The sequence below is a fragment of the Cupressus sempervirens genome, chromosome 3 (assembly GCF_028749045.1).
Source record: "Cupressus sempervirens isolate cs-2001-9-10 chromosome 3, ASM2874904v1, whole genome shotgun sequence".
Classification (NCBI taxonomy): domain Eukaryota; kingdom Viridiplantae; phylum Streptophyta; class Pinopsida; order Cupressales; family Cupressaceae; genus Cupressus; species Cupressus sempervirens.
Window position 1 is genome coordinate 503,569,805 of NC_143120.1, and position 18,859 is coordinate 503,588,663.

The 18,859-nt window shown below is 34.2% G+C and overlaps 1 protein-coding gene across 1 annotated transcript in view; it reads right to left on the reverse strand.

Annotated features, from left to right (window-relative positions):
- LOC149567384 (MRG family protein) overlaps positions 1 to 18,859 on the reverse strand; it is a 183,862-nt gene that overhangs the window by 131,056 nt on the left and 33,947 nt on the right. The window contains exons 5-6 of the mRNA XM_089820566.1: positions 14,431 to 14,454; positions 8,615 to 8,650 (exon numbers count right to left, since the gene is read on the reverse strand). Coding sequence (XP_089676692.1) covers positions 8,615 to 8,650; positions 14,431 to 14,454 — 60 coding nt within the window. The remainder of the gene's footprint in view (positions 1 to 8,614; positions 8,651 to 14,430; positions 14,455 to 18,859) is intronic.

Genomic DNA, 18,859 nt, shown 5'->3' on the forward strand with positions numbered 1-18,859 from the left:
TTACATATACTTTAAATCAATAGTGAAAACTAAATATTGGTGATATATCCCTAAAGTAACTAATAATTATGATAATTATTGGCTAGTTCAATTTAATTTTTCCAATAATAAATTATATTTAGGTGACTCAAATCTAATCATGTAATGAATATTGTGTCGAATATTTGAGTTTAAATTTTTCAATAAAAATTAATTATTGAGTGATTTTAAATATTCTAGAACTAAATTTTATTAAACTATAGTGATTTAGGTTGTATCAAATCTTAGATTATTAGCCAAATTACCAGCCAAAAAAATCTAAAATTAGCCAATTTGCGAATATTAGCCACTAAAAAATACCTTGATATTTGGCATCTACTTGTTCACTTGGTTGATTCGGAAGGAAGGTGGATTGTTGGACACCTATTTCTATGCCCATGATCAATTTGATACATTGGTTTGGGGTTCAGGAGTTGACAAGATAGGTGCTTTGCACCTTGTGGATTACATTGAGATACTACACACTTTGAGATTTGATACAGTTATGAACAAAGTAACGCAGCATATAGTTGCAGCAATGTTTCATAGATTGACATGAGATCCGAGGATCTAATTGATGGATGAGTTGCATCCTTATTTTAGGTTTTGCAGTATGGCACATCCTAATTAAAAAGTTACCAGCATGAGCTATGGGGCGGCTAGCAGATGGAAATGGGACCTTGGTATTGGTTTACGAACTCATGATTGCTTACGGAAAATTAAGCCAAATGCGTAAAATATTTTAAAGTGACATGAATGGACCTTACAACAGACTATTTAAAGTCATTTTAATATTCAAAAGGAGATCAAAAGGGGACAGGAGAGAAAGAAGGTGAAGGACAAAAGGAGAAATGTGACGAGACACCAACTTGAACATAAAGAAGGAAGAGGAGCTCACTTGCAGATATGCTTAAATTGAGATAAGCATTTAACTTCAATAACAAGTTTCATCCAAGAACACTCAAAACAAATTGGATACTAAATATTCGCCAATTGAACATTTCCAACATTTTAATTGCATATTGGCCTGAAAATTCCATTATTTAATTAATTTTCAAAATAATTCCAATATTTATTTAAATTTCTCATGCTTCAAAAATTTCTTCATAGAATTTCAACACTTAATAAAATCAATTTCTTTCACGCCTTTTCTTAGGTGCACATCGATGTTCATGTAAAACTTCAACACTTGATTAAATCCATTAGTTCGAACTTTCAGTTTTTCATGCTTAGCACATTTTTTTTAAACCTCTGAATACATTCATGTTATGTCAAAATGTCTTGTAGAATAGCATAAAAAAAACTCCTTCGAGTTAGTGTTTTGTAGCTCTATGGGAGATCATTCTCACCTATGTAATCAACTAAGAGTATTTTATGAGACATTTATCGTATTCAAGCATAATTATTTCATGCTCATGTTGTGCCTTCTTTGTGACCTAGCTGTCTCATTTTGTGTTCTGACTCTGCCTCTCACCATGTGCAGTAGATCATGGATATTAGACGGTGTTTTTGTGTCACCTATTGTTGCATTGATGATGATGGTCAAGAGTGTAATGCACGATGTTTTGTGTTCCATGGTGGAGACTCTTTAGCTGCTAGGAAGCCTTCTCATCAACAACCAACAGTAACAAAAATTGTCGATTGTCAAGCCTTTTATATCTAGAGTTTTGTATTCTCATATGTGTGCGAATATAGTACTCCTTATAACACTATAGTATGTGCATGTCTATCTAAGGTGCTTCTTTCTGAGATTACTGTAACAAAATTTTGATGTATTTTTCTGTATGATTGGTGATAATTTTCTATGTTGTGAGAGTTATGGGTTCATTTGATTATTGAGTGTGCGGTTCTTCTTTGATCTCGGATACTATCATTTTGTTGTGTGCATGATCAAGCTTATTATTGTAGCAATCATGTTGATATTGTCGATTCTTGAAACTAAGAGTTTATGAGTTGTGTACTTGTATTCAATTACATTATTAAATAAAAGAGATCTTTTGTGAAGTTGGGTTCTTCCCTCGAGCAAGAGGGTTTTCCCAAGGTGAATCTTTGTGTCTAAAGTGTTCATGTCTTGTTTTATTTGTTCTTTGTTTCATGCTATTTTGGTTCAAAACATTAACACTAAGTATATACATGAAATTTCAATATTTCCATGGGCTTTAAACTTTGGAAACATTAAACTTTACCTTTTCTTGCCATTGTGGTCTTCAGCACAAATATGCCATAGTTGGGTATTTTGATTATTTGCACAAACTTCTCAACCTTCGTAAATTAATTCTCGGGTGCCTACATTGCATTAAAAAGGATTTTAACATTTTGGAAACTCCTTGCACCCCATATAGCTTACAAAGTGCATATAAGATATACTTAAAGACTTTATTTTATATAAAGTTTCCTTGCATGTGATTGATTTGTGCTAATGAACGCATATAGGCCATACTAAAGGATAGGCAAACTTTAGATTTTCTTGTGAGTTTATAAAAAATTGTACTCTAGGCATAAATATACCCCTGGATTTCTCTCTCTTCACCTATTTACCTTCACCAAGTTCATTTCGTGCCTTGAAGGCATATGGGGCCATTTGGTGAATTTATTTACCTTGCTTTTCCAAGAAGGTTCCTCAAGACGGCAAAAATTGTGTTGGGAGCACATATGGAGGCGTACGATGGAGGCTTAGTTTGAAGTAGGATTCCAAATGCATAGAGAATTTGCACTCTTAGTGCATTTTGCTTAAATTGAAGGGTTTATTGTTTCAAACATATTACATACCCATGTTGAAATTGTGTTAGGCTCGCTTGGGGCTCTATGGATTTTAACCCCGTTAGGACGAGATTCCTTAGATAGTGAAATTACACCCTTGGCGCATTCTAGCAGCCCATGGGGCATTTCCATGTATTCAAATTATTTCTTTGGTGTGAATGATTGATGCTCTAGGCACATTTTAACTTGTACATTGGATTATGGACTTCTCCAACATTCTCGTGTATAGAGAAACAATGCTAACAAGCGCATATCAAGTATTGTTATGGTAGGTCTTCCACAGTGGTGTTCTTGTTGTCATATGGGATACAATGAACGTATGGGCTCAATCCATCAAGTTGTAGATCATTTTAACCTTGAATCTTCTCCACATTAATGTGTTTATGCACCTAGGCACATATGCATCATGAACGAAAATTTCACAATCTGTAACACTTCCTTTCGTGTTGGTGGTCATTGTTTGATGAGCGATACTCACAATTTCCGCTATTTCTTGTGATTTTCCATCTTGACCATTCTCTTTCAATGAAACTTTGATCCTCTGGAAGACACTATGCATGAGGATTATGGGTGCATGCTAGGTGAAAGATATTTGTTTTCAAATTGGTTTCTTGCCTGCGGGCCTTAAGTTCAACTTCCCTTTGCAATTCTTTTATTGATCCTTTATGTTGAGTATGTATAGGCGCCTATTCATCTTGGGGAAGATTTTGACATTTTTGAATCACACTTCAATCATTAATTGCACTAAATTCAATCTCTACCCCTTTTTCACACCTAATGTATATTAGTGTTTGTGAACAATTTCTATGTTTCTTGCTTCTTCCTCAATCAACTTCAACCACTTCAATGTTTCTCCATGTCTCTTGACCTGTGCTTAGACAATTGCTAAATTATCCAGACCTATCTCCTTCCCTGCATTTCGGATGCTCTTCCAAGATGAAAAGCCTCAAAGTTGAAACCTCAAAAGACAAGAGAACCACTAGACTCTAGACTTTCTCAAATCCATCACTTTTCAACTGGACCACAAGGAACTTGGGAGACTAAGACCAGAAATACCAAGGACACAAAGCTATAAGTTTATTAAGTATTATTAAATTCTATTTAGAGTTGACTCGTGTGTATTTTGACTTTTGTTCCTATTTGTGCATTTGTATAAAAAAATTATTTTTATATATATTTTGCATGCCATTCGGACACATACTCCACTGTCAAAAAATTTCTGCCACATCGAGGTACTATACCCACGTATTCGAGCCTGATTCACTAACTTATGCTAAGCTATGATGCGATGATACACAATCCATCTGTCACGTCCCTTGTCTAACCGCAGTTCTTAATTCTCCTAATAAGGCTGTAATATGTTTCTTCTCCATACTTAGCCATTTTTTTGCTATGTTTGAGAAGTCTTTTGTTTCAATAAGTGGTAGGATTGATTTCACTTAAGTGGCTTCCTATTTTTCAGTCATGGTTTGGGGCCAAGTCAAATTAGATATTTTCAGTTTTTTCCTTACTATGTGGATTTATGATGAGGGATATTATTTTCCCTATTATTATTGCCAAGTTAGGTTTTGGAGAACCAAGGTTAGAGTTGAAGGGTTGAGAGCTATATTACTACAATAGAAGGAAATGTTTGGGGACTTATTAATTATGATTTTATATGATCTTTGGTCTGCCATCAGAACTCTACGCTAAGGACCCAAACCCTGAGCATCAAGCTTTGAACGCTACCCCAAGCAAACAGTTTAGTTGTTGCAAGCACACTACAGCAGTATAGGTATGGAAATGGAAGTGGGATTCAGTTTCAGAATCACAGTCTGCCATTGTTGAGCATTTCAGAAGTATTTGCAAGGATTTTCAGAGATATTCATTCATGCATAGCTGCTATGAACAATGAAGAGTTTTTGAGACCAGATTTTGGTATTCCTCATCTATTCAATAAGAATCAAATAAAAATATTTTCAATACCTTACTTCTGTAATTGACAGTTTATGCATATCTCATTTAATTTGTAAGGTTCTGATTTATTTGTGAAAAGAAAGTAATCCAAGGCTTGTTTGATATTTTTTTTTTTGGTATTTTCAAGTTGAATATATTTTCAATATAATATCCTAGCTGGGCTATTTCACCATCTAACCTTTTTACATGCATCCAGTGAAATTATAATATCAAATAAGAACTATATACAATATGCCCCATGTAATGTTCCTAAGGTGAACTCAACCTGTAGGTGATCTCGATCCGTAAGCAGTTACTTAGGTAGCCTTGTCGTGTGCTCCCAGTAGCAAATGCTTCAGGTAGTTCTCCCTTCATGCTTCAGGTAGTCTTTCCAGTGCCTCAGGTAGTTCTCCTCCATACCACGGGTAGTCTTTCCAGTGCCTTAGGTAGTTCTCCACCGTGCCTCGGGTAGTCAATGCATCAGGTACGATGGAATCAGGAGGCGAAAGGGGTGACCGTACGGTCCAAGAAGGATGTCGTATGGTGATGGGTGAAGTTGTATGGTAGGTAAACAAAAAGTTGTATGGTGCAGGACGGAGAAGGAAATCGCGGAGAATGGAGTGAGGGAGGTCCTGCGCCACGATTAGTGAGTTGCATACGATTCCCAGTAATCAACAATATTTGACAAGTAATTCAGATATACAAACAAGAGATACCAACAAAATCCCTCAACAAAATACATCGATATTTGCCAAAATCAAATCAAGAAATACACATACGAAATAGGGTGAGGGTTAAATCCCATCGAAACTGCACAAGTCAAATAGGGAAGATCTTTCACTTCCAAAATGGCGAACGATCCAGGAATTTGCCGTACATAGAAAATAATCCAAAAGCATGCCTAAAACAACTTACAAGGCCTTATAAAGGGCTTTGAGGAAACTTCCCGAAGGATTACAAAATGACAATAAGCTAACAAGTACTAAACAAAAATAAAGAGCGGCCCCTTTATTAATTAAATCAATTAATTAAATAAGCCCTTGTGATAATATTTGAATTATAGGGACATTTAATTAATTAACCTAATTAAATATTTTATTAAAAATTGGGAACATTACAAATCCTTTCCGGCCAAAGATTGCTTGACCTCAAGCAATTCGCTATCCAATCCACACCATCAATTCCTGGATCCCAAATAAAATGCACAAGTAGATCATGTGAGTTGACATCAAATCTCTGTTGCAACACACTGTCATCAACTGTTGTTGTGCCACTCTAATATAAATATTGTCATACTGGTCAGTACAATGCCAATGACACCAATCAATGGAATCTTTTACATTGTCATGTTCAAAGATCACTTTAGTTATGGTCATAGGCATAGGCATTGATGCTGGCACAAATTTAAGCACTGACATGACCATAGTGACCAATATTATACTCTTGACTGGCAAATGCCCTCTGGATAAACCCTATAGAATATTTGCAATGGATAAGGCCTCAACAAAAAGTACTGCAATGAAGGGAGCCTCAATGAAGGGAACCTCGAGGAAGAGTAACTCAGTAAAGGGATCCCCAACCATGAGTACCACGATAGAGAGAGCCTCAACAGAGAGTAGCTCAACAATAGACAAAACCTCAATGATGGACAAAATTTCAGCTACAAATAGAGCTTCGACAACACACAAAACTTCAATGATGAACAAAGCCTTAACAATGAACATCTCCTTAGTAACGTACATGGCGATAGAAGTAGCCATTGTTATGGATGTAGCCATAGAGACAAACACATAATGGCAATAGAGATAACCACAGTAATGTTCCTGATCCACTATATGATGATGAACATGGCAATAAACACAATAATGGTCATGGTCATGGATCCTTGGCAATAAACAAGACCAAGAATATGGGCATAGCTTCGATGATGGACATGTAGCCTTGACAAAAAACAAAAACCTTCATGCCTGATAGTGCCTTAAAGATGGGCTCAACCAAAGGATAAACTCCATAGTCAATCAATTGTGGTTTCTCTTGCAAGGAATCATCTGTAGCATCTCCATGAATTTGAACAATTTCTAGTAGAGCTTTCTCCTTTTGAGGATCACCAATAGGGCCCAAATTTTCATCAATGTGATCCATGAGTGTTGATTTGATGAAATTATTACAAACATCTTCATCGTTTCTATCATCTTGAAGTTTCAGGTGCTTTCCACTTGTAGGCATAGCAATAGATACTTGCGAATCCCCATGTGACTCTTCATTTTCCTCTTGTGCTTCTATGACTTCATCTTGTAGCCACTGATCAATTTCCTGCTTTAGAAAATTGTTGAAGATTTTATTGTGCTGAGATGATGGATACTTCACTCGCAATTCTATAGAATCCTTCAGAGATATCTCTTTCCCATATACCAATCACCCAATCCTTCTTGATTTTCTTCAACGTCTCAACCAACGCATCACTCGGCACCATGATTTGAGCTAAATTTCCTAATAGGCTGGCAAGATCACAAGCTCTGATACCACTGTAATGTTCCTAAGGTGAACTCGGCCTGTAGGTGATCTCGATCCATAAGAAAATTACTTCACTAGCCTTGTCGTCTACTCCCAGTAGCAAATGCTTCAAGTAGTTCTCCCTTCGTGCTTTGGGTATTCTTTACAATGCCTCAAGTAGTTCTCCTTCATGCCATGGGTAGTCTTTCCAACGCCTCAGGTAGTTCTCCTCGGTGCCTCGGGTAGTCAGTGCATCAGGTATGGTGGAATCAGGATGCGAAAGGGGTGACCGTACGGTCCAAGAAGGATGTCCATATGGTGATGGGTGAAGTCGAATGGTAGGTAAACAGAAAGTTGTATGGTGCGGGACGGAGAAGGAAATTGCGGAGAATGGAGTGAGGGAGGTCTTGCGCCACGGTTAGTGAGTTACATACGATTCCCAGTAATCAACAATATTTGACAAGTAATTCAAATATACAAACAAGAGATACCAACAAAGTCACTCGACAAAATATATCGATATTTGCCAAAATCAAATCAAGAAATACACATACGGAATAGGGTGAGGGTTAAATCCCACCAAAACCACACAAGCCAAATAGGGAAGATCTTTCACTTCCGAAATGGCGAATGATCCAAGAATTCGCCGTACATAGAAAATAATCCAAAAGCATGCCTAAAACAACTTACAAGAAGGCCTTATAAAGGGCTTCGGAGAAACTTCCCGAAGGATTACAAAATGACAATAACAAGTACTAAACAAAAATAAAGAGCGGCCCCTTTATTAATTAAATAAGTCCTTGTGATATTATTTGAATTATAGGATCATTTAATTAATTAACCTAATTAAACATTTTATTAAAAATTGGGAACATTACACCCCATAGTTCAAGCCAAAAAATCCAATATTCATCTTTTACTTCCTTCTTGAGACTTCATTAGTAAGTAGATTACATGTGAATTTGTTAACTATCTTATCCAAAACAGATTTACGAAACAAAAAAAATATTAACAAAGATACACCTCAATAGTATGCAACAAAAAAGTTGAATGTACCAAATTGCATATAATAGTTAGCCTAAATTTCCTCTGCAGTACATTTGACAAATTTTGGTCCTTTCTAGAAACCACAACTAATTTTTCCTTTTGTATCTCTTTTTCTCATATCAGCCAACAAACAGCCAATACATCAATAAGGAAATGATAACTAGGTAGCAAATGTGATATCAACATCAATGTAAATCTCATTGGAGTGGGCATGCTTAGTTTAAGGCAATTAACATGGTCACTAAATACAAAACGGGATACATGTAGCATTTGAAAATTCAAAAACTTCTAGGTAGAATTTGAACCATTTGCTATTTAAAATGATATACATAATGTAGACAAAGGAATTTAATATGCTCACCATAATTTTTAACGTCCTCTTTCTCCACTCTTGTATCTGCAATGGCCAAATGAGGAGTCAACAATGCGTATCAAACTATTAAGACAGAAAAAGCAAAAAATTAAATATTAAAATAAAGTATGGTATACTCAATTTCATATGATATACTCAATATATGCAATTTACCTTAATTTAAATTATCCCAGTTAATTGATTGATAATATTCTTATCACTAAAGTAGCCCTACTTAATTTTGCAATAAAACAAATTATCATTACTGCATCCATTTTTGAATTGCAACAATCGACAACAAAATATTGTATGTTTTGCCTTTCCTAATGTGCACCACAGAGATTCACCCTACTTTCTCCAATCAATTAGAAATTGACAGTTTATAATCCATTTCCATGATAATAGTAAATTAATTTATATTAAATCCATTCCCAAAAATTATAACCACAAAAAAAGGTAATCTGAATTTGCTACTAGATTTGGCATTTCAATGGCTCTAAATATCCCTGCTTGGTTCCCTATTAAGACCACCTCAGACTAAACAATGGTTGAGGGTTAACAAGGGTATAATACTGATTTATAAGTTAGTTTTCTACGCAAGAGAAATGGAGTAGTTGCTAATGATAAGCCAAGTTAGTTTTCTACACAAGAGAAATGGAGCAGTCACTAATGATAAGCCAACAATAGCACTTTCAGAAGTCAATATTATAAGATAGCTTTGAAATAAATTGCGTTGCCTGTGCAGAATTGATATTAGAATTAAAAGAAACATCATGAGCAATCATAAGTTGCATCATGAACGATAGGCAGTATTTTGTTGATGCAATAAAATATTTAAGACAATAATAACTTTGACACGCCATTGACAAAGTGGCCAAAAGTGCAGTCAAATTCAATTCTTGGTACTTCAAACAGAAAAGACCATAACAAATCCTTAGCAATCTGTGTGAAATGAGCCTAATAAAAGGTAAGCATTTGTTAAAAAATCATAACTGAATGCGATTTTCCATAGTAGTGATTAATCATTAAACACTAATGTTTCTTCCATGCTAGTGAAAAAGCAACCAAAAGCATTTGTACTTCCCATTGCAGAGTTATTGGCAATAATAAAATCTGAAGTTCATCCATTTAAAGAAGAACTTTTTTGTCCATTATTTTGGTCCAAGGGCCCTACTTATTCAGCTAGTGAAGTACATGAGAATTTGTCCTCAGAGTTAGGATCACCTTCCAAACATTGCTGATTTTTCATGATCAATGGCTTAGTGGTGGAGACAGAGTTTTGAGTCTTTGACTATGCTTAACTGGCCCCTACTCTAGCAATGGCTACTGTTGACTAGCCTACAAAATGGAGCTACCTTATTTCCTGCTCTAAGGAAACTCCTATGTTGGTCCTTAGTGAAGAGGTTTTGAATGAAGAAGCATATTATAAGCAGAGGGCAGAGGGTTTGGAATCAAGTTCAATAAAATCTGGCCTAGTTTGCCAAACCTCACCTTTGGTGTCACTAATTTGGAAGCCATATCTTTGGAAATCTGATGTTTATTATTCCTGTACTCAAGCTTTTATGTAGAGATAACCCCATTCCGACATAAAATTTAATAATATATAGTTAATATTGCCAGTAATTAATTAATCAATATCTAACTAATTAAAATACAAAGATTATACATGATATATTAATTTAAAATATTGTTGATTAAATCTGCAATATATTAATACTATAAATTAATACAATCTGATTAACAGACTATTATATTAATATTAATCTATGATTAATGTTAATACTGATAGATAATATCATTACCAAATAAAGTCATTGATTACAGAATACTGATATCCGTACCATTGATCAATTATCATCAACGCTAGAATAAGTATTTCAGCTGGTTGATAAGCTGGCGATTAAGAAAGCAAACAATAAGTCAATCATAAAGAAGAGAAATATGATTAGTCTAAGAACAGGATGTCAAACGATTATTAGTAAGGTAATGATTAGTTCTAAACGTGGATAGAAAATCATCAAGATTAATCCTAACAAATGGTAACAGGTGCAGTCAATAAGATATTAAGATACATCAAATGATATTATTAAGTAATCACCATTACGATTGTAAACTAATTATAATTGGGAAGACTAAGGCAGCAATTACTAAATATATATGGCTTCTGTTAAGAATAATGGAACTGATCAGTTAGTAATAAGAAACAGGTGCAATGGCTGTTATGAAGAGACAGAAATTTTTCTTGAAAGCATCATTTCATTGTGCTAAGTATAAAAGGGACATCAATTCCTCTCATTCAAGGATCATGGAACATTTATTTCGTGGAAATATAGGAAACAGAAAAGTAATTATCAATACTCTTCAAGGAAGAGATGGGGAAGAAAATGAATCCCTTCCACTGCTATGTGTAACAGCAAGGTTGTAGCATATCTGAATTGGATATCTATAGAAGCTATTAAGGATAAAGGGCCATCATATGGTCATATATATACATATATCATGATAAGCTTATACTTATAATTCATAATAAATAGAATTCAAACTCATTAATAGTATATATGTTCCTATATATATAAATATATACTCAGACCTATGTAATGTGTTTTGAGGGTCTCTGTTGATTGACTTGATATTTATAGTAAGTTAATTGTAGGCAATTACTATTTTTAGCAGTGCAGTTGAGGCACCAGGTATTTGGCTTCTTCAGTGATTGATTGGGTAAATTAATAGAGCTCTATATTATTTGTTGTTTATTAAGACTAACTTAATAAATGACTTTAAGTGTTATAATTCGATGGTGCGTTGAAGAAGCCTCTTAAGTGAAAAGTATCTTCATGAAGCCATGTGCTTGTGAGATATTTATTTAAAATATTTAGATGGAAGCTTTCAATTGAAAGGTGTGTTGATGAAGCCACTTTAATGAAAGGTGTATTCGAGAAGCCAAGTTGCATTATAAAAGAAGCTTCATGAAGCAATTAGATTCACTCTTGTCTATGGCTTTCTGAAATTTTCTTGTGAGGGTTTTAAGTGTGAATTCTTGAGGACTGATTCCTCTTGATTCCTGTATCAATTTTCTGTTGTTGTATGGAAAATTGGTTTAGCATTCTGAATCTGAGTTTCGCATTCAATTCATTGCTAAGGTATAGTGAATTGAATTATTTCTACAAAACTGAATAGGGTGTCTTCCTCAACTGTGGTTATTGTTTCTTGGAGGGCAAATTTGCAATGTGAGTTTGGAGTTTTATATTTTTGCTATAAAGCACCACTGATCTCTGTACATTGGCGTTATTTATTACTGCATTTAAACGCCTAGTATCTCTGCATTTTGGCATTGAAAATTCTGCTATTCAATTCCTTGGCTGGGCATTTATTCTCACTGTTAATAGGCATTGGATCTTCTGATATTTGCAATTGTTGGTAGCATATTTATTGAGTGTTAAATATCTCTGCTACTAGGCATTGTTATTCTTTGCACATTGCATGCCTCAACTCTGCCATTATTTTCTAGCTGGGCGGCATTCACTTTGGCATCTTGGTATTGCACCCTGAGAGATTAAAATACCCATCGGGTGGTGACCAGTTAACACCAGATTGGGGGATTTCTTCTGCTTCTACAGAACGCCATTACTGGCATTTCATTTTCTGCAAACTACTCATGCCTGGTTGTCAGTTTCATCTGCTGTCATGGCCTTTCTGTCTGGGTAGCGTGAGGACTTTTGGTAGTCTCAATGTTTGGCAGCAACTTTTCCTAGCCACGGTTAGTGCCGTGTTGAAGGGAAATTGGGAATTATTGTTATTCACGTCAACTGCTGCAAATCGGACATCTTCAGCAAATACCAGGTTCTTTACAATGTGAATGTAATCTCCTCAAGAAACAACTGAAATTGCAGCACTGAATTGTAGTTCATTGTGATTGCGGATTAGCTTTGTCATTAATTATTGAATTTGTATTTCATTTCTGCATTCCTCTATATTTTTTTAAAATACTAAATCCTATATTTTGTTAAAATATCACAAGATTGCAAGACATTTCAAAACAAAAACAATACTATCCAGCATTATAGTAGTGTGAGCCAGTTGCATTCATTACAACCTATTATTATTTGACTTAATAGAAGTTGTAATGTTATCAAGGAGGGGCTTGTATGAATTCCAAGCAATGGATCTTATACCGACATAGGTGGGGATCAGCAACCCTAAGCACTTTGCAGGCATTGACCCAAGAAAGCTTAAGGGCTTGGATCTGTAAACTTTGAGAGAATCCACTGTTTGTAACCTCAGTAAATTGGATAACACCTACACCCTCCATTCTTGAGCCAAATAGTAATATGACCAGAAATCTAGGAATGAATTATAACAAGATTAATAACTAATCCTAGCAGGGAACATTACAATCCAAACCCTAATCGAGAAATATAAGATAAATTAAGTCCCAATTGGAGACATTACATATATTGTTTTTTTCCAATCCATTCTTGAGAAGGGATTGCGATTCTAATTTAAATGTTGTTTTGCTTTTGAAGTCGTGGCATCCTACCTTCAACCCTCTTGCACGGTCCCGAGTTCTTCATTCTTGGGTTAGACTCTTGTATCTTATTCCTACATTAAAGGATTTTGTAATATTTTTTCCAAATCAATTATTGACAATAGGCATGCATTATTTCAGATGGTGTGAAATTTGTTCTCTTTTTACCTTTCACATGTAGTAGTCTATATGCAAGTGGCTGTACTAAATTTATGTTTGTCATTCCTCTATGCTTGATTAACCCTTGTGTGGCCATGAGGTGGTTCATGCAGGCTTTTTCTTGTCAAATATTTAGTTAGGTTCACTTATCATTTTAAAAAAATGAAGGATGGGGGCCAAAAAAGATGATAGATTATAAGAAACGTAATGTCTCATTTTGTCCACCTAGAGGAGATTAATAGCCATAGGCTAATTGGATTGATTTAAGGGAAAAAAATAATTAAATGTTAAACGGTCTTATGAGATTATTTAAATTTGATTAATTAGCAGCAACACATGTTTTATTTTATCAAGTGACTTTATAATAATGTCAATGATAAATTATAATGTAAAGTCACTTTTGAGGGGAAAAAATAAAGTAGAGTACTACTTTTGAAGAGAAAAAACATTATGAAAAGAGGAATTGGTGAAATGAGGATTCATTCTTAAATAATTATTTCCAAAGAAATTTTTCTTTGAGAGCTTGAGAGCTTCATCTTGCAGGTTCAGAAAAACCTTAGGAAGAAACCTTGGAGGTTTTGGCTTTTTTAATGAAAACCTAGATTAGCCCACTTGGTGAATTCATCTCAGGATTCACAGTTGCACAACATTGATCAGTTTTTATGGTGTTTCGTTGATCTATCTTGCATGAACTCAGAGGGTTTGTTATGTTTGTATGAAGGCAGTCTGGGTATGTCTTACATGATGGCATTCTGTGTTTTCTGCTTTGTAACAGCAACAGGTGTTTGTAAACAGCAATATATTTCTATGACACAAGAATACTCATTGGCTAACTTTGATTCTTTGCATTTCATCAAATTAGTTTCCTTGAAAGTCTATATTGTGCATCTTGCATGTTTGCATGTTGCTACATTACATTATGATGAAGCTAAACTTGAGAAAAAATCGAAATCAAATTCAGGTTTGAAGCATTATCAGAGACTGAGATATCTCAGAAAACAACTGACACCTAAAGAAACTCAAAGATTATTGAGAAAAAGAAAGGCCAGTGTAATTTTTAGCAAGACTATGGGGATATTAAAGCATATGAATTCAAAACATAGATTAATTATGCAAAGGAAAATCTTCACCAAAAAGTTACCTTTATCTTTTGTTGTACAATTATCTTTATTCTCCAACAAAATAGATTTGACCGCAAGAATTTTGTTTGCAGATATTTTATATGCACAATAACAGGATAATTCAGGTTAGTAAGGTTCGATGGATAGATAAGATTACAATGAAAACAAAAAAGAGAATTTTGATAATATCCTTGGGCAATGGCATATTAGTAGATCAAACTCTTTTATATTAACTTTGTGTAATAATAATATAAAAGATGCTAATATTGAGCACATGTTTGCAACACATAAATTCAGTAAACACCCCAAACACTAAAAAAAGTAATAGTATGAATGCTGCTCATCAGCAATCATTTCCAATACAAATTTCAAGTTGTACATAAGCAAAAGCACAAACAAAAGATTTGAGATGCAACCTCAAAGATTTAAAACATCTTTGAGGGCATAGTAAAACAAACCATGAGAGTATCAGCTCTTTAGCTCAGTGATTCACCTTGCAACTTTAATCAATAATGATAAATGAATTTTACCTTAAGAATTTGCAATCAATAAGAACAAACTAAACCAATCACAAATGTCTTAATTCAAATGAATTGCATATAACTTTATCCCCAATATTAATTTACCTGAATTACTTACACTTTGCTAGCAGTTCCATCCACCCAATTGATTTTGATGCTCAATCCACCTTGCCAATCATAAGAAGATATTTGCATATTTGTTGGAAAATTCAATATGAAATCCACCCAATTTAACTTCATTCAGAATATACCTTTACACCTCTTGACCAATCTCCACATCAACTGATATGTTCTGGATCCACTTAAGTGTCATTCTATAGGTAATTAATCGCCATTTAATAAATCCTGTAGTATTGCATTACACATCATCCAAACTTGCTCAAAATGAGAAACAAATTGTGTTGAGTTTTCTTTTGAGATAATTGAACGATTGGCTTTGTCTTATGATAGCCCAACCTTATAACTATAAGTTAGTGAGAAAGTTAAATGTTCAAGTGTTTTTCTTTTAAGAGATATATGCTAATATAGAAAGCAATTCTTCGTGTGCAGGAATTTCTAACATAAAATGCAAGTTCATGTGGACTGTCCCCTTGAAAATTTTATTTTATTTTATTCATTTAAAGTTGTCCAAGTATGCTGATATTGGCATGTTGTGATGGTTAAGTAGTTATGTTCATGTCCTTGCCATCAAGGTTCAAATCCCATGGGGATGAGGTCCCCCATTTGTGGCCTCACCAGTTCATAGCTCCAGGTCAAAGCATTTTCCCCTCTTTTTCAAAATAAAAATAAAAAAGTTATCAACGTAAAATAAATATGATGACAAATTAATTTGATTCTTTAGTTAAGTATTAGAATGACTTTAATGAGCCCACTGAAAAATTAATAGTTATTTTTTTTATTCCCTCATTTTACATTAAATTAAAAGGGGGGCAATAAAAAGACAAATGAAAAGAATATGAAGTGACAAGTAGAGGGAAAATGAAGTGTCACAGGGACATGCTTAAAAGAACATCGTGAGGCTCATTCTAATTTATGCTTGGTTTATTAATTTCTCTTGGAGATTTTAGAAGCTTCTACCTTTCATTTTTGAAACTTGATAGCAGAGACCTACAAGATTTCTTGGTGGATTGGATGGAAACCCAATTCATTTATTTGGTGGATTCACAGCGGAGTTCACAACTAGATAAAACTGTTAAGACTTCACCTAAAGACAACTTGCAATAATTGATATTTCATATCTGTTTGGAAAATAGGGTTGTAATGATTATTTATTTAGATGAGATTTCAATATAATTGGTTGGATAAATGGATATTAGTTTGCATGCAAATTATTTGTTAAAATTCCTGTGGATCATTTAGTAAATATTCCTAGGAGAATATTTCAATGGTATCAGAGTTGGTTTTCCTAGCAGCCTGTGAGGTTTCATGAGTTACAGATATTAAGGTATTCCTAGATCATTGACGAAGTGGATTCATTTCAGGATTCACCACTGAGCAGCATCAAACAGTTTGATATAGATTTCAGTGGGAGAATTCTGAAAGGTTTTCACAAATAAAATTTAGCAAATTAATTGAGTCTCATTCTCTGACAAATTTAAAGGAACAAGGTATTCATGTAAAACATGTTACCATTAAAGTAGAATGTTTATTAAGCTGAAATCAGTCTTTTTGAAGCATTTTCTGGGTAATGATTTTAATGCTCAAATTAGAAGTTAGGTGATATCTGTGAATGTGTATGGCTCTGCTTGCAAGGAACTGTTTGTTTGGTAAAGGGAGTTATTGAAGTTATGCATATTTACAGCAATATATATTTTAGGTCATTAGTTGTATGAAGCTATCAAACTTTTTGGCCATTAATATTAACGCCAAGAATTTTAATATTATTGTTATTGGAGCATGATATTATCAAATATTAAGAGTTTGCATAATATTTATTTATATTTGTAATGTGGGGTCCACTAGAAATAAAACATTGGCCTTTGTTAATGTTTGAGGATGTATTAGACTGCATATTAATGTTTGACATGATATTCTAGGAAACGAGTACTAAGACTCAATTTTTTGGTGCGTTAGATTTATCATCACCGGACTGTTTAGTTTCTAAATGTAAGCTCTGGTGTAACAGAAGTACAAACATAACTACAGGAAACATAAGAGTTTCTATTCTATTTGGGATTCAAAAATCTTTAAAATATTGCCATTATGAGCATTTGGGAATTTTGAGTGATGTTTGAACTGCAGTCATGTTAACAATTACCGTGTGAGAACAGTCTTGAGGAACTGGAAGCATTGTAGCAGTATCTCTAGTCGTTGGGAGCATACAACTAGTGTCATCCATGGCTGAGTAAAGTCTCCTCTGCAGTTACAAGAGACTGAGATTTCACTCATTTTAAGCATTTATTGCTATGTATGAAACTATATATAATATATTTGAATCCATTTCTCTCAATAGTTTTTTAGTGAATTTAGGAGTCGATGGCATGATGATAGCCATTTTCAAATTTTGGAAGTGTATATTGACAAGTTCTTACCAACAGATAACAGGAAACGCATTCCTAGAAAGGTCAAAAATCAGATCTTCAGTTTTAATAATGCTGACATTTGTTGCAGCAAATTTGCATAAATTGTTTTTATGGTGATAATATCATAATAGCCCTATTGCAGTTTTGACAGAGTAGAGCAGCAGAAATGTGATGGATATGAGTCCAACGGATGTGAGCGCTCAATTTTGCAAAATGAAGAGGATACTTATCAGCCTGATTGCATTGTAAAGAGTGCATATCATTTCTCTTTCAGACCACAAATTAATAAATGGAATATGTTTATGATGACAAATAAGAAGAGACTAGATGATTGGTATAAAGAAGGTTATACTTGATCATGGTATGAAATATACTCTCCGTTGGAAAAAGGTTTTGCAGATAGCAAGATTTTTGGTGTGTATTTTCCGGATGGCTGTGATGATGGGTTACAAATATATAAAACTAAGAATGAGCTGAAGTCTTCAGGTGACGGGAGTGATAGTTCTCTGAATTGGGCTTGGGATCTAGAATGAGTTGCATTTAAGCAAATTGTTTCACCATGTGCCAGATTTTAATTTTGAGTCTAGTTCTTCCAGAATGTGCAATGGAGTTGTTTGCAGATTTGTTTGGGATACAAGCATTGGTATCTTTTGAAGTATAATAAATTCAATGACAACTTAATTTGATTATTTAATTAAGCATTAAAATGACCTGAATGATTCTAGTGAAAAAACAATGAAGCAATCTTATTATTATTCCCTCTTTTCTAATTAAATTATAAAAGGGGGAAAATAAAAAGACAAATGAAAGGAACAGGAAGAGACAGACAGAGAGAGAATGAAGAGTCACTGGGGTGTGCTTAAAAGAACATTGAGAGACCTATTCTGATTTATGTTTGGTATACAGTTTTGAAACCTGAGGACTGGGACCTTCAAGAACACTTGGTAGACAGGACGGAAACCCAATTAATTTCTTTGGTGGATTTGCATCTGAGTTGACAGCTGGGCAAAATTGTGAAGACTTCATATCTGTTTGGAATATGAGGTTGTAATGATTATTTATTTATGACATTTTCAGTATAATCTATTGGGTAAATGGATAACAATTCGCACACAAGTTGTTTGTTTAAATTCCAATGGATAATTTGATAAAAAGTGGAGCAAATATTCCTAGGGGGGGTAGTTCCTCATGTGGGACCCTTACCTTTTCATCACATGGCCACAAGGAATGAATCTAACATGAATACATATATAAGTGAAGTCTTATGCTACATATCAAAGTCAACACGGATATGAACATATTTTAAAGTTGCAAGCTATTACAACACATTAGTTTTTTGTTGCAACTCCAAGTTAATTGCTAAGCCCTAAAAAACATTTTTCCTTATTCTAATGACATGACTAGAA